Source organism: Scatophagus argus, chromosome 6 (assembly GCF_020382885.2).
Source record: "Scatophagus argus isolate fScaArg1 chromosome 6, fScaArg1.pri, whole genome shotgun sequence".
NCBI lineage: Eukaryota > Metazoa > Chordata > Actinopteri > Scatophagidae > Scatophagus > Scatophagus argus.
The window spans coordinates 22810658-22825121 of record NC_058498.1 but is presented as its reverse complement, the minus strand read 5'-3'; the positions used below and the strand labels follow the sequence as shown (position 1 = coordinate 22825121).

General features: G+C 42.0%; 1 protein-coding gene across 2 annotated transcripts; it reads right to left on the bottom strand.

Annotated features, from left to right (window-relative positions):
* Nucleotides 1–174: 174 nt before the first annotated feature.
* On the bottom strand, nt 175–14360 carry LOC124061006 (protein transport protein Sec16B-like). 2 transcript variants are annotated; one of them, XM_046392488.1, is made up of 24 exons: nt 13231–14360; nt 12745–12830; nt 9677–9779; nt 9133–9335; nt 8911–9062; nt 8739–8800; nt 8308–8449; nt 7960–8190; nt 7431–7528; nt 5896–5977; nt 5680–5797; nt 5478–5589; nt 5199–5304; nt 4931–5068; nt 4705–4818; nt 2935–3019; nt 2633–2792; nt 2356–2516; nt 2216–2244; nt 1904–2014; nt 1715–1813; nt 1524–1638; nt 1219–1257; nt 175–1118 (listed from the first exon to the last, which is right to left on the bottom strand). In XM_046392488.1, exons 1-23 carry the CDS (start codon nt 13500–13502, stop codon nt 1241–1243), a joined length of 2796 nt encoding a protein of 931 aa, XP_046248444.1. In that variant the 5' UTR covers nt 13503–14360; the 3' UTR covers nt 175–1118; nt 1219–1240. The 2 variants fall into 2 exon arrangements, 1 of the variants encoding a protein (XP_046248444.1); XR_006843664.1 differs by lacking the exons at nt 12745–12830; nt 13231–14360 and adding exons at nt 9892–9977; nt 10378–11510 and having other exon boundaries at nt 2216–2516.
* Between the last annotated feature and the right edge of the window lie 104 nt (nt 14361–14464).

The following is a 14464-nucleotide window of genomic DNA, read 5'->3' as shown; positions in this document are numbered from 1 at the left end:
TGTGCTTAATTCCTGGCCAGTGGGTCCCATTCACACTTGGCAAATGCAGACTAATGGTAAAAGGAGACGGCACCTGCCGTGTTGTCACTCGCTCTACATTAAGTGAGTGGCCTCATTTGGAATCCCAGCTATTTCTTAGCAAGATGTATTTATTCAAAAATTATGACTAATGAACAGGTAATTGATACATTTATTGTGCTGGTACATATGTACAAAAAGAGCGCTGACATAATACATAAACCATATGACACAAGTTAAAAAAAAAAAATCTCAATTACATCAAAATGTGACACAGTCAGTCTAAAAGATTGTAAAGATGTATTTCAAGAGTAGATTCTTACTGTGTGTTTCACATAAATTTTAAAGAGCCTCCTCTAGGCAGCTGTCGTCACACAAACATTTATAGAACAGAAATATTAATATAGCCCTTTATCAGATGAAAGCATTACAGATATTATCAGCAGATAAACAGTTTGATCTTGTAAGAATCTGCTCGCTGGGGGTGTAGGGCGTGTTGGCTGTTTGCCTGGTAGAGATCTTACTCATTCCCCCTCCCTTCCCTCACCATGTGGTATCATCCATCTTGACAGCAAGACAACATGAGAATACATTCTTTCCTTTTCTCCCCCTGGTTAAAACTAATTAAAACTAAAACACTTAACAGATGGTAAAGATAATCTGGGGGTGACGTAATGACATCACGTGTGAGGACAGTTTTGAAGTGGTCATGGTTACTGGTTCAAGCTCCAGGTCAAATTCTTCCTACGCAAATGGTTATTGGGGTCAATTAAGATATCCCTTCCCCCAAAAATGTCCTGCATCCATTGGTAAGTTCCCCGTAGTCAGCTTTTAGGAAGCACACCCCAGCTGTTTCAGTCGCTGCAACATGAGTTACTGTGCCAGTCCATCCCGAAGTATTCCTGTATCTAATATACAACATGTTGGTGGGCAAGCCGGGGGAGGGGGGGGTTGAAAGGGCATCCTTAAAAAAGAAATGTGGGCAGTGCTGTGCTTGGTGTTCATCCAAGCTCAGGTGAATCTCTCATTAACAACCAAAAGGCACTGTTAATAGCATGTGGTGTTATGTCCTTGCTTTGGTTTTAGTGTCATCAATGATCCTACAAACACAAACAAACATATTTAAAATTAATTAAAAGTAATCCTTTAATAATCTGAAATATGGTACATTTATGCTTATTTTTAAGTGGCTTACTTTACCTGCAATACTGGCTAGTGGTGTCTACCCCAGCTGCTGGCCTAAGGAGAAGGAATGGATATTTATAGAAAACATATGTGCATAGCTTAATTTAGGTAAAATGTCACCAGTGGAAGCCTAACTACTGCCAGTGTTTTATGTTTCAGGGCTAAAAAAAATGCAAGCTCCATGTCATTTGCTTCAGCCAAAATATGAAACTGGACACGCTGGTCCAGAAGAGACACAGCTCCCGTGAAGGGGTCAGTGACCTCAGAAATGGATGGCTGAAATCAAAAATGAACAGCATTAGAATCACTTTTTAATTCACCTGATTTCCTTGAAAAGGGATTGATCCCTGCAGAGAAAGACTGGGACGGAAATGTGCCAGGGGAGGAGACGGCAGGCGGTGGAGGAGGAAAGAAGCCTGTAGTAGGTGGGAGTTCCTGAGAAAACAAACACACCATCACCACACTGAAACCTTGATGAGAACTGAACACTGTGATGTATATCATTTCTTACTGTCTGAGCTGGGCTTCCCTGCTCTGGACTCTCCTTGTCCTTTTGAACTTCTTTGGCTTTTGATTTGAACCAGCCACTGAACCACCCTGCCTTCGTGCTCTGCATTAATCACAGAGAAAAGGGGATACGTGTCAAACCACGAATGTAATGTGGTTTAATAGGTGGTGATAGGATGTGGGCTCCACCCACCTGTTTAGGAGGCTCGTTGTTCTGCCCCGAGGCCTCTAATCCTGGCGGAATGCTATGCTGGCTTTGGCCCTGCTGCTGAATGATGCCAGTTTCCAGCATCTGACCCCCCATCTTCACAGGCAAATGCAAGCAGCAGGATACATCCAGGTGACTTTTTGGATACTTTTACTATCACACAGTACGCTTACAGTAGTAAAACACTTCAGTTTCAGCAATATAAAGCTAGAAAACATTTGAAATCAAACCAGACGGTGATTATCTTTGTGTTCCCTGCTGTTTTTATCAGTACGGAATATTACAAACATTACTCACTGTGCCTGCTCCAGAGGACAACCCAGTCCCTGTATGAACAATGAAATAAAATATCACACACAAGCTGACTCCTCTGAGTCCGTAGCAAATCTTTGAATGGACAAAGGAATGAATGCTGTCTTAACATTAGGGCTTCTCACCCTCTGCTGCTGATGGCAGATGACTTGGAGGACAATGTGGCATGGCGGTTCTGACTTCAGCACTATCTGTGTTATGATAACTGAAGTCTTGGCTCACATCCACCGCAGGCGCTGGGGGAGCGTAAACCACTGTTCCTGGCATTGGATAATTGGCATGTGGCCTAGACATAGCAACAGGGGGAGACGGGTGACATAACAGGGTTCATTAGGACAAGATATCACATATAAGAATTTTCATCTGTGTGGTTGAAGTAAATAAAACGTGAACATTTTATACCAGTCCTGAGCTCTGGTGGTGTCCCATGACAACGCTGTCGTTTCTTCAGTGTTCCCATCAAATTGATGCTCGAGGCTTTCTTGATCCTCAGCGCCTCTGTAATAAAGGAGCTCAGGCTCTGGACTCTGGTTGCCACAGCTTAGGGCATCCAAGTCTGACTCTGTAGACAAATAAAAATGGCAATAACATTTATAAGTGTATTCATTAGCAGATGAACAGTCTGAGGCTGTGGACACTGCTCTCTCATGAGAAACAAGCCACACAAGAGTATCACTGGAGGTAATGAGAGGATTAAAAATTACCTAAGCACACTTTTCTATCCTCATAGGTCAGCGCACTTTCCTCAGGAGGTGGCTGGTATGTTTCAGTACAGTCGTAACTCCCCGTCTGAGTAAGATAACACATTTAGACTTAAGTTAGAAGAGTCAGTGTATAGGGTTGAGCGGGTGCTTTCATAGTGAGTACTCTGTCGAAATGGATATCCATCACAGATAATCTACTTTGTTTTACTCATCCAAGTGAAATGTGTCAGTATTTGTACTCGTGATGAAGACAATCCTTATTGGGCAGGCAACTGAAGTTTCGTCATTCAAGTTTATTAACAAGTTGTTCCGTTCTGAGGCTCTTCTGTCAGTCAGTCAGTTTTCTAATAAATGATAAATAATGCAACTTCTGATGAACCTGTATCAATTTCAGACCAAAATGAAAATCTTCTGGTCAGTCCAACCCAGTGTCATTTTAAGCTGTGTCCATTTCCAGTTCAGACTCAGATACAGATAATTTAGTCAGCTGAACACATACAGATACAGATAACAGTGTACTCTCTCATCCCTAATAGATTCAATGTCTCAACAAGGCAAGCAAAGTCCTGCAGTGACATCGCTGATGTTTAGCAGGTACAATGTTTACCCATGTTCACCATCTAGTTTAGCTTGCTTGCATTAACGGGTTAACACCAAAGGCAAAGTACAGCTGACACTAGAAAGAATGTAATTAATTTTGCAGGAATTTGGTCGTAAACCAAAGTAATTGGACAAACTGAAATTTTGACCTCATGATGGCACTAGATGAAAAAGTTAAATGAGTGCCAAAGTTGTTACAGTTCAGCCTGAAAGTAATACGAATTTTGTACCAAATTTCAGGGCATTCCATGTATCAGTTCTGGAGACATCTCACTCAAAACCACAAGTGTCAACCTCGCGGTGGCACTAGGGGACAAGTAAGGGGACTGCCAGAGACAGTAGGATTTGTCATCTGGGGAATGAGAATGTCTATACAAAATTTCATGTCAACTCACCCAGCAGCTGTTGAGATATTTCAGTTTATCAGGCTGAAATTGCCATCTTTAATGCCATGCAGCTAACTTGTATTCATAAAGGATGTTTTGATGCTTAGAAAATAAAAGGAAAGAAAAATATTTTTTTCTCATAGAAGCTAAACAAAAATGTTATCTACTGTTTATACTGAATGGTGGGATTTTTATTGTAAATGTGAGGGTACAAATTACTCGTTCTGGCTACAAAAGACTTTTTGAGTTTTTGTGCAGAGATGACACAATACCTGGGGGGCTCTGTACAGACAGAACAACAACAACAACAGAATAAGAAATGTAAGCTTCTACCCAGCAGCTTTCCAACGGAAACAGCAGCAGTAGCTGCTAGGCTAAAAGTATCAGCATGCAATGGGTGCATGCTGATACTTTTAGCCTAGCAGCTACAGCAAAGATTTCAGCTTTAAAAGGGTGTGAATAACATCTTCTCACATCAGTTTGGGAGCCTGGGAGTTTCAGAGACTTGGACTTTGCCAAACAAGCTGTATGAATCTATACACCACTTTGTTTCTTGGTTTTTAATTTTGCAATACTGTTCTGCTGTGAAGATTCAGAGAAGTTTTGTGGACTAAGAAACTAAATCTGACTTCCTGGTATGTAAGAGAGAAGATAATGACTGAATTTTCATTTTTGGGTATACTTGTTGAAAATTACAGTTAAAACTGAATCTGATCAGCTATATCTCTTATATCTGATTTCTTCTGAAGTGAAAACCACTGAGAAGCTGGTCTGGAGAGCTCACCTGTAAACTGTGGTACTTTACACGCAGCTGTTTCAGCCAGTCTGGCTCCTGCCCGCCTCCGCCAACCCCCGTTTCACTGAACTGACCTTCAGAGTGTCTCAGCCTGTCTGAGAGCTGCAGGACAAAGGACACATACATACACGTGGAACTTAACTGATGCACACCTTGATTACAGTACTCAAATGTAATGTAATAGGTATGTGTGTATAGGAGGGCGTGCGAACACCTTGATGACCTCTCCTGTCAGCACAAAGAAAGGCTCCCTCTGTCTGAGGATTGCCTGTCCTACCACCTCACAGTAATGAAAGGCCAGAGATGCCAGCCCACAGTCCAGCAGTCGACTGGCGTACAGGAACTTGTACACCTGAATACAGCAACATTCAGCATCACATGCCCCTTTATCACATTTGTATAAATATGACTGCAAATGAGAAGTGAATTATTAATAAAACTATGTGTAGAAGGCAGTGAGATCTGGAGTAAACAGGAGCTACCTGAAAGGATGGTATTGAAAAGAATTTGCCCCCGAGTGTCTGGCAGTACTCATACAACTCAGTGCACTGGATGGCAGCATTTGTGGCAAAATTTTGAAAGGGTTGCCTAAAAGAGAGGACACATACCAGCAATGAAAGACATTTACCTATTGCCTTGCAGAAAAGCAGTTTCTTAGAATTTCTTTTTATAGAAATAGCAGAAATGATGTTGCTGCTTTCTTTTCTACATCTCCAGCTGACTCAGCTGATGAATTACATCAAGCAGCGAGTGCAGCCCACCTGTGGCTGCTGCCAAGAAGCACCAGCCTCTCTGACTTCTGTGTGAACACCCCAAAGGGAACACTGGCCGTCAGGTAGCACACGTGGGCAGCATGTAAGAGGCCTTTGGAGGCTGCATGGGCAAGAGCAACACAAAACAATCATCCTGGATATCTGTGCAGAAGCAACTTCACGAGATGTTCTTTAGTCAGTGCAGCTGTACCAAGAGTATCTCCCATGGTGACGATGGCCTTGTGTTGGACAGCAGGATCTCCTGTCTCATTGGAGAGCATAACGGCCAGATGGGGTCTCCAGTCCCCCCATTTTTCATTTCCACAGCACTGGACACAAACATCACAATCAAAACTCTTACAGAATAGACTGACATTTTAGATTACAGTGATAGAAACTGTGACGATTCATGTTCTGGATGTTTTACCGTCACTACAGCAGGGATTCTGCCAGACAGCAACTGAAAGATAGTCTGGAGGGGATCACTGGCCATTAGCTGGCTTGTAAACCTGCCAGAGAGCACTTAAAGTCATTGCACATCTTAAACAGAGGCTTCATCACATGCTAGCAGCAGAACTACTGTCCAAAAAAGAGACATCACATTTCAACAGCATCCCGGATGCTAACAGCTCAAATTTTGCCTCTCCTGTCAATTACAAGTAAAAATCAGACTGGCTATCTGTTGGCCCCCACCCAGACATTCCTCTAGTGTCACTAAAGAACATATGCTGAGTGGGACATACTGGTGGGGCAGGAATAGTCTGTAAAAATGGATCGGGTTACGTGATAAATAGTTTGCAGAAACTGCAGTGATATGGCACAAACATTTCCTCACTCAGCACAGTTTTGCTGCTGAAAATGAATCAGTTCTCTGTGACTGATGCAGAGAGTAAAATGTATCAATTGAGTTTATTGTATGTCAAGCCCAGATTATTTATGCTCTCCGCGAAAGTGTTAATAGTCTGATATGTACTGTAATACGACTACCCTCCTAACTAGAATTACCACCTCACATTTACTAGTCAAGTTGCAGTTTACATCTATGTCTGTCCAGATTTATAATATACATGTATGACATGTGAGACTTTAAAGGAATTTAGAAAAAGTCATTATTTTTTGGTGATGCATGTCAACAATATATTGACAATGAAGAAGATCTCTACAATCAGCACAGTTTCAAGGTGGACATCCATGATTGGTGTCACAATTCAGTATCTGACCAAATGTGAAGTTGACCTTTAAACTTTTGGATATAAAATCTCATGGCTTCATCATTTTATCCTATTAGATATTTCTGTGAAATTTTGTCAGCTGTATTAGCTATCGTTGATGTGGAGACATCAAATTAGGAAATAATGAAATTCGGTAAGTTCAAAGAAATAATTAATCATTATTGCTTTATTAATAAGCTCCCCACCTTTGACTAAGCATAGAATAGCTTAAGTTGTGGCAACTGGACTTTGGTTTAAAAGTGACGACTTTTCACCCCTCATCAAAAAGGCTTCCACAGTTCTGATTAACTATAGCTCCTGTGAACACACTACATAACATATTGTCTTATGCAAAGATATAAAACTTCTTTTTTCTTTTTTTTACCATTTTCAAATAGGAATGAAGAAATCTGATCTCTTCTTGTTTTCATAACTATAATTACCTTCCACAAATTCTAAATAAAGGTCATTATTTTTGGACATGGGACTGTGGGAAAGACATGGGACACATTGGATAGAATAGATGTCCTCTCTTGTTCCCTATCATGTGTTACACAAGTCACAAGTATCGCATCGGTGAGTCTTCCTCCCTTAGTCCTGACAGAAGCCAAAGGCTATAGGTGTTCAGTGCTTATTCTGTTCTGTTCTATTCTCTTCTCCATTACTGAACTGTCTTCACATTTCTTCACAGTTAACCATTTGTGTGTGGAGGTGTTCACTGATTTCTTGGAATGCTCATGGTCTTTCTCACCTGTTCAGCACAGTGGTATAGGACCTGTTGTCCATTTTGCTGGCCAGAAAAAGTGCATGCCCCCACAGGCCGTTGCCCATAGCTGACTCCAAGGCCTCCTGAAAAGAATATGGGTGACAAACACTCAGACCCAAGCACAGTACATCAACTACTATAAAGACATAAGGCAAAGCTTAGGCCACTCAGTCAAAGAATGTATCCTTACAAATACCAGAATAAATCAGATTAGTAAAGTAGAGTAGAGTGACAGTTGGAGTTGATGCTGAGATTATGAGTGGATTCCTTTACTGTACCAGCACTGTGAGTACAGTTTTGCAGTACTTAACACTTAATTTGAGTATTTCTATTTTATGCTACTCTATACTTCTACCGCACCACATTTCGCAGAGAAACATTATGTGTCATGCCCCACTCACTGGAGACTTTTCAAGAATTTCAAGAAAAACATGTATTACATTATTACACATTATATCACATACAACTAGAGACGTGATAAACATCGGCTGAACAGAGTTAGAAAGGTAGAAACCTTCTTTCTGCCAGCCAACAACAGTTGGGTGTAGCTCTGCAGGGCCTTCTCAGAGGTCTCAGAGCTGAAGCTGCTCGAGTTTCCTGTGAGAAGGTCATCTCCTTTGCGAGGTGGCGCTTCAGCAGTCGTGCTCTCGCTGAAGTCGATGAGTGTGGGAGCATCTGACTCCAAGCTTCCATCGGAATGTGAGCCCTGCATCAGCAGCTCTGCAATATCCGAGCCAACAATTTGCTGCAACAATGAAAGTTTAGTGATAATTTTATAAGAGAGAAAAATGTAACATTTACTGTTACGGTAAAGCCAGTGTGTACTACTTCCACACGTAATAGCGAGCCACGATTTGCTTACTCCATTCTGTCTGCAGAGCAGTATCAGTAGATTCCACAAGAGGGCAGCAGAAGTCCTATCGTGGAGCTTGTGGTCACCCCTCATGCAGGCTCCTGCCCTCTGGTGGGCAAACTCTATAGCATCTACTTTGTGCAAGTCTTCCCTTCAAAAACATGAAAAAAATATCAAGTACTTTGAACATTCAGATGCTGGATTTTTAAAAAAATCTCATAATAATTATCATAATAATGATGATAATAATAATAATAATAATACCAATAAAGATCAATAAAAAAGATCTATATAGTATATCTGTAAAGTATATCTATCTATCTATCTATCTATAATAATTTAAGGTGTGACGCTGAGCAGAATGCATTCTGATGGTGACACACCAATCCTTGTGGTGAACATTCACACTCAGAATTGTGTGACAAATGACAAAGCAACACCTGGTTAAAGGTCCTGGGAATGTCCTCATCTCCTGCTGCTCCTGGGTGTCACTCATTATGACCTGTGTAGACATACAGGCAGAATTCATCTTTTATCCATTGTCTAATATGACAGTGGATAAAAAGAAGAAAGTCTAATGATGTTCTCAGCAAAGGCTACTGTTGAACGTACCTCCAGACTGTGGATTTCCAGCTGGCTGACATTGTCCTGTGTGGACAGTCCTGGAGTGACTCGTATCAGCTGGCCTGCAGGCCCAAAGCTGACAACTGCATGAGGGACTGAGTACTTCAGAGGATCTGACACCTGATGCAAAGTGCTGTGCTCTGAGGAGAAAAAACCATGTGTCATGATGAAAGTGGAGCCAAGAGAAAAGAGCTTTAACTGCACACTCACCTGCAACAGCACTGTGAACAGGCTCACTGTGTTCAGCTCCGTTAATGTACTGACTGAGCTCATAGCTGCTGGAGGACAACCCTGAGTTTTTGGAACTTTCTAGTGTCCCCACATAATAAGAGGAAACCTCTTCGTTGTCTCTGGAGGGATTATCCTCGTAGTCATTGAGGTAATGCTGGGAGCTCTCCCTCGCTTGGTCACACCTGAAAGAGTTAAAGCAACAATAAATTGCATTTTCATAGAGATATATCAACTCTGTTTGTTTACACTCATTTTGAAATACAGATATACAAATGACAAAATTATTATTCTTATTCCAGTGATACATAACATTTTAGTACACAAATGTAGAAATAACAACATGTGATTAAAAAGTCTTCTTTGAACAGAGTGGTGCCAAAACAGGCAAACAACCATAGCAAAGACTGCACATCCACAATAATCTTTCCAAAATATTTTTTTTTTAAACTCAAATCCACCATCTTTCTTCTCTCTCTCTTACAAATCAAATCAACTTTAATAGAAATGGAATCTTGCTGCTCACCTGTACTCCTCAGTGTAGGAGCTCCCTGAATGTTCCTGCTTGTATGCTGTGTCTGGGTGGCGCTCCATCCTCCAGGCCTCTTGCGGACCCCACTGATTAGTATCTTTATAAGATTAACACGTAAGTACTATTTTATTTGTTTTTTTACCAAGACACTGAGTGTCGTATACTGATAATAAAAAAGAGCTTAGTTGTCTCATGGGCTATCACCGTACCCTGTCGTTCATGCTGTCCTCTGTAGTAGTCATAATATCCATAGCTGTCTCTGTAGTCCCAGTGTGCTGGATAGTCATAACCATGCCTAGAAATAAAGGGCTTCACCAATGCATTCATTCATTTTTGACACCCTGGAGCAGGCATAATGTGCAGAAACACTGACATACAGAATTTAAAAGAAGAAATTTACTGGTGGCTTCAGCTTTCCCACCTCTTCCTGTAATCCTTTTCATGGTGACAGGTGTGTGGTGAGTACCAGTATGCGCTAAACAGCAAGAAGTCAAGCACTTGACCCAGTGGTTTAGGTACCTGACCCTGAGCTGTCCCCAAAGCAGTGCTATGTCTGGTTTTATTGTCCTGCACTGCATGATTACAAACACTAAAATTATTATTAACCTCTTCCCATTATTTAGTTGGGGGTCACTTTGACACAAACCATAGGCATCGATAAGGAACATCATGCATTGTGCCCTGAGCATACACACCTGGACTGGGGTCTTCCGTGTTCTGGGCGACCATGGCCATAAGCATACTGCTGCGTGCTGTAAGAATACCGGTCCGGTCTGGCAGGAGGACTGTTGAAATGAGTCTGGTAGTAGGCATCAGCATGAGCCCAATACCTGTCCCTCTCTCTGTGGTTCGGTGGTAGGTAGCTCTGGTCCCTGTCCTGCTGAAAATGCCTGTAGCACTCCTCTCTGTCTTTCTTTCTGTGGGGCTGACGGCCAGAGTCTTGCCGGGCGTGACCTCCGTGATCCATGATGGCCCCGTCACACAAGATCAGCCTACTTTTAACACTTATGACGAGTAAATGGAAGAAGGAACTTTGCAAGGCCTATTTCTTATTCCGAAGTAAAATCCGTACAAATGAATGTGTTCAGTTTGTGTTTAGGCTCTTCCAGCTCACACACGCCAGACGCAGTCAAAGTACGTCCACAGCTGCCACATCATTTCACAGAAAAGTCACAACATGAGCTGATAACAAGTGAGCGTGATAACAAGAGGATAAAGTTCACAAAATACCTGAACTGTTGTTACTGCACAGGAAGCGGTGCTAATGAAAGAGTAAAAATGTCCCAGAGAGAGAACAAAAAAGTGGACACAATTCAGATTCTGAATGTGCATAACCCGTCATGTCCGTTATGTTTGCACTGTATATCCCCGCCTGTGAGTTCTCAGTGAGCTGACCGTAAACAGTGGAGCACGCCCCGAGGAGTCTGACAGATGCGAACCTGGAGAAGAGGAAATCACGTCCATCCTCAGGCTCATTCGAACAACAACAACGACAAAGATCCTATGAACATTTTCTGAGTCATTTCCACATGACTGACGGTGCCCTCGGATTGTAGTTTACGCGTGAGAAAAAAGTACAACTTTGTGTTAAGTCTTGCCACGTTGCCGGTAGGGAAGATGCACAGTTGCTGCCGTTGCTTGAGCTGGTCTCCGGTCAGTTTTCATGGCGTCTCTGTGAGCTCTCGGCGCAAAACAACTGGCCCCATGTCAGCGGGGACGATTTCAACGCTGAACGTTTTTTGTTAGGTTATGTCTCCACCAGAGGCGCTCTAACACACTATATACTGATGAAAACTCATCCTGGTTTGCAAATGTACTCTCTCCCACCGTCTGACTGACCTGTGGGTACACTCGATTAGTCAGTTTTTTGCTTTCATTTTATATCGGTTCTTGAGTTTTTTTGTTTTGGTTTCCAATGATGGTAAGTGACTAATTACATTTAGTCAGGTAGTTTATTTAATAGTAATAATAATAATAATCATAATAATAATAATCATAATAATAATAATAATATAATAAAAAATATGACCAACGAATTCTGGGCGGCACAGTGGTGCAGTGGTTATCACTGTCGCCTCATAGCAAGAGGGTTCCAGGTTCGAATCCCGGTCTGGGCCCTTCTATGTGGAGTTTGTATGTTCTCCCTGTGCCTGACCCACAATTCCAAAAACATGCACGTTAGGCTAATTGGCTACTCTACATTGCCCCCAGGTCTGAGCGTCAATAAAGCAAAAAGTTTTTAAAATTTTTCTGTTTCCCGAAGTAATAGTCACAAGCTAAACCGGAAAATAAACTAGATATAATAGTTAAACCGCTTTAAGCAACGTCCACATTATTACATTACATCAGAATCAAAATTCCTTTATTTATCACCGTGTTTTCGTACAGACATTGCACTTGCAGTTTTCCCGACCAAGAAAGAAAGTGAAAGATAGAAAATAGGATAAGTCATTGAGGTAATGCTGGGAGCTCTCCCTCGCTTGGTCACACCTGAAAGAGTTAAAGCAACAATAAATTGCATTTTCATAGAGATATATCAACTCTGTTTGTTTACACTCATTTTGAAATACAGATATACAAATGACAAAATTATTATTCTTATTCCAGTGATACATAACATTTTAGTACACAAATGTAGAAATAACAACATGTGATTAAAAAGTCTTCTTTGAACAGAGTGGTGCCAAAACAGGCAAACAACCATAGCAAAGACTGCACATCCACAATAATCTTTCCAAAATATTTTTTTTTTTAAACTCAAATCCACCATCTTTCTTCTCTCTCTCTTACAAATCAAATCAACTTTAATAGAAATGACTTTAATAGAAATGGAATCTCGCTGCTCAGCTGTACTCCTCAGTGTAGGAGCTCCCTGAATGTTCCTGCTTGTATGCTGTGTCTGGGTGGCGCTCCATCCTCCAGGCCTCTTGCGGACCCCACTGATTAGTATCTTTATAAGATTAACACGTAAGTACTATTTTATTTGTTTTTTTACCAAGACACTGAGTGTCGTATACTGATAATAAAAAAGAGCTTAGTTGTCTCATGGGCTATCACCGTACCCTGTCGTTCATGCTGTCCTCTGTAGTAGTCATAATATCCATAGCTGTCTCTGTAGTCCCAGTGTGCTGGATAGTCATAACCATGCCTAGAAATAAAGGGCTTCACCAATGCATTCATTCATTTTTGACACCCTGGAGCAGGCATAATGTGCAGAAACACTGACATACAGAATTTAAAAGAAGCAATTTACTGGTGGCTTCAGCTTTCCCACCTCTTCCTGTAATCCTTTTCATGGTGACAGGTGTGTGGTGAGTACCAGTATGCGCTAAACAGCAAGAAGTCAAGCACTTGACCCAGTGGTTTAGGTACCTGACCCTGAGCTGTCCCCAAAGCAGTGCTATGTCTGGTTTTATTGTCCTGCACTGCATGATTACAAACACTAAAATTATTATTAACCTCTTCCCATTATTTAGTTGGGGGTCACTTTGACACAAACCATAGGCATCGATAAGGAACATCATGCATTGTGCCCTGAGCATACACACCTGGACTGGGGTCTTCCGTGTTCTGGGCGACCATGGCCATAAGCATACTGCTGCGTGCTGTAAGAATACCGGTCCGGTCTGGCAGGAGGACTGTTGAAATGAGTCTGGTAGTAGGCATCAGCATGAGCCCAATACCTGTCCCTCTCTCTGTGGTTCGGTGGTAGGTAGCTCTGGTCCCTGTCCTGCTGAAAATGCCTGTAGCACTCCTCTCTGTCTTTCTTTCTGTGGGACTGACGGCCAGAGTCTTGCCGGGCGTGACCTCTGTGATCCATGATGGCCCCGTCACACAAGATCAGCCTACTTTTAACACTTACGACGAGTAAATGGAAGAAGGAACTTTGCAAGGCCTATTTCTTATTCCGAAGTAAAATCCGTACAAATGAATGTGTTCAGTTTGTGTTTAGGCTCTTCCAGCTCACACACGCCAGACGCAGTCAAAGTACGTCCACAGCTGCCACATCATTTCACAGAAAAGTCACAACATGAGCTGATAACAAGTGAGCGTGATAACAAGAGGATAAAGTTCACAAAATACCTGAACTGTTGTTACTGCACAGGAAGCGGTGCTAATGAAAGAGTAAAAATGTCCCAGAGAGAGAACAAAAAAGTGGACACAATTCAGATTCTGAATGTGCATAACCCGTCATGTCCGTTATGTTTGCACTGTATATCCCCGCCTGTGAGTTCTCAGTGAGCTGACCGTAAACAGTGGAGCACGCCCCGAGGAGTCTGACAGATGCGAACCTGGAGAAGAGGAAATCACGTCCATCTTCAGGCTCATTCGAACAACAACAACGACAAAGATCCTATGAACATTTTCTGAGTCATTTCCACATGACTGACGGTGCCCTCGGATTGTAGTTTACGCGTGAGAAAAAAGTACAACTTTGTGTTAAGTCTTGCCACGTTGCCGGTAGGGAAGATGCACAGTTGCTGCCGTTGCTTGAGCTGGTCTCCGGTCAGTTTTCATGGCGTCTCTGTGAGCTCTCGGCGCAAAACAACTGGCCCCATGTCAGCGGGGACGATTTCAACGCTGAACGTTTTTTGTTAGGTTATGTCTCCACCAGAGGCGCTCTAACACACTATATACTGATGAAAACTCATCCTGGTTTGCAAATGTACTCTCTCCCACCGTCTGACTGACCTGTGGGTACACTCGATTAGTCAGTTTTTTGCTTTCATTTTATATCGGTTCTTGAGTTTTTTTGTTTTGGTTTCCAATGATGGTAAGTGA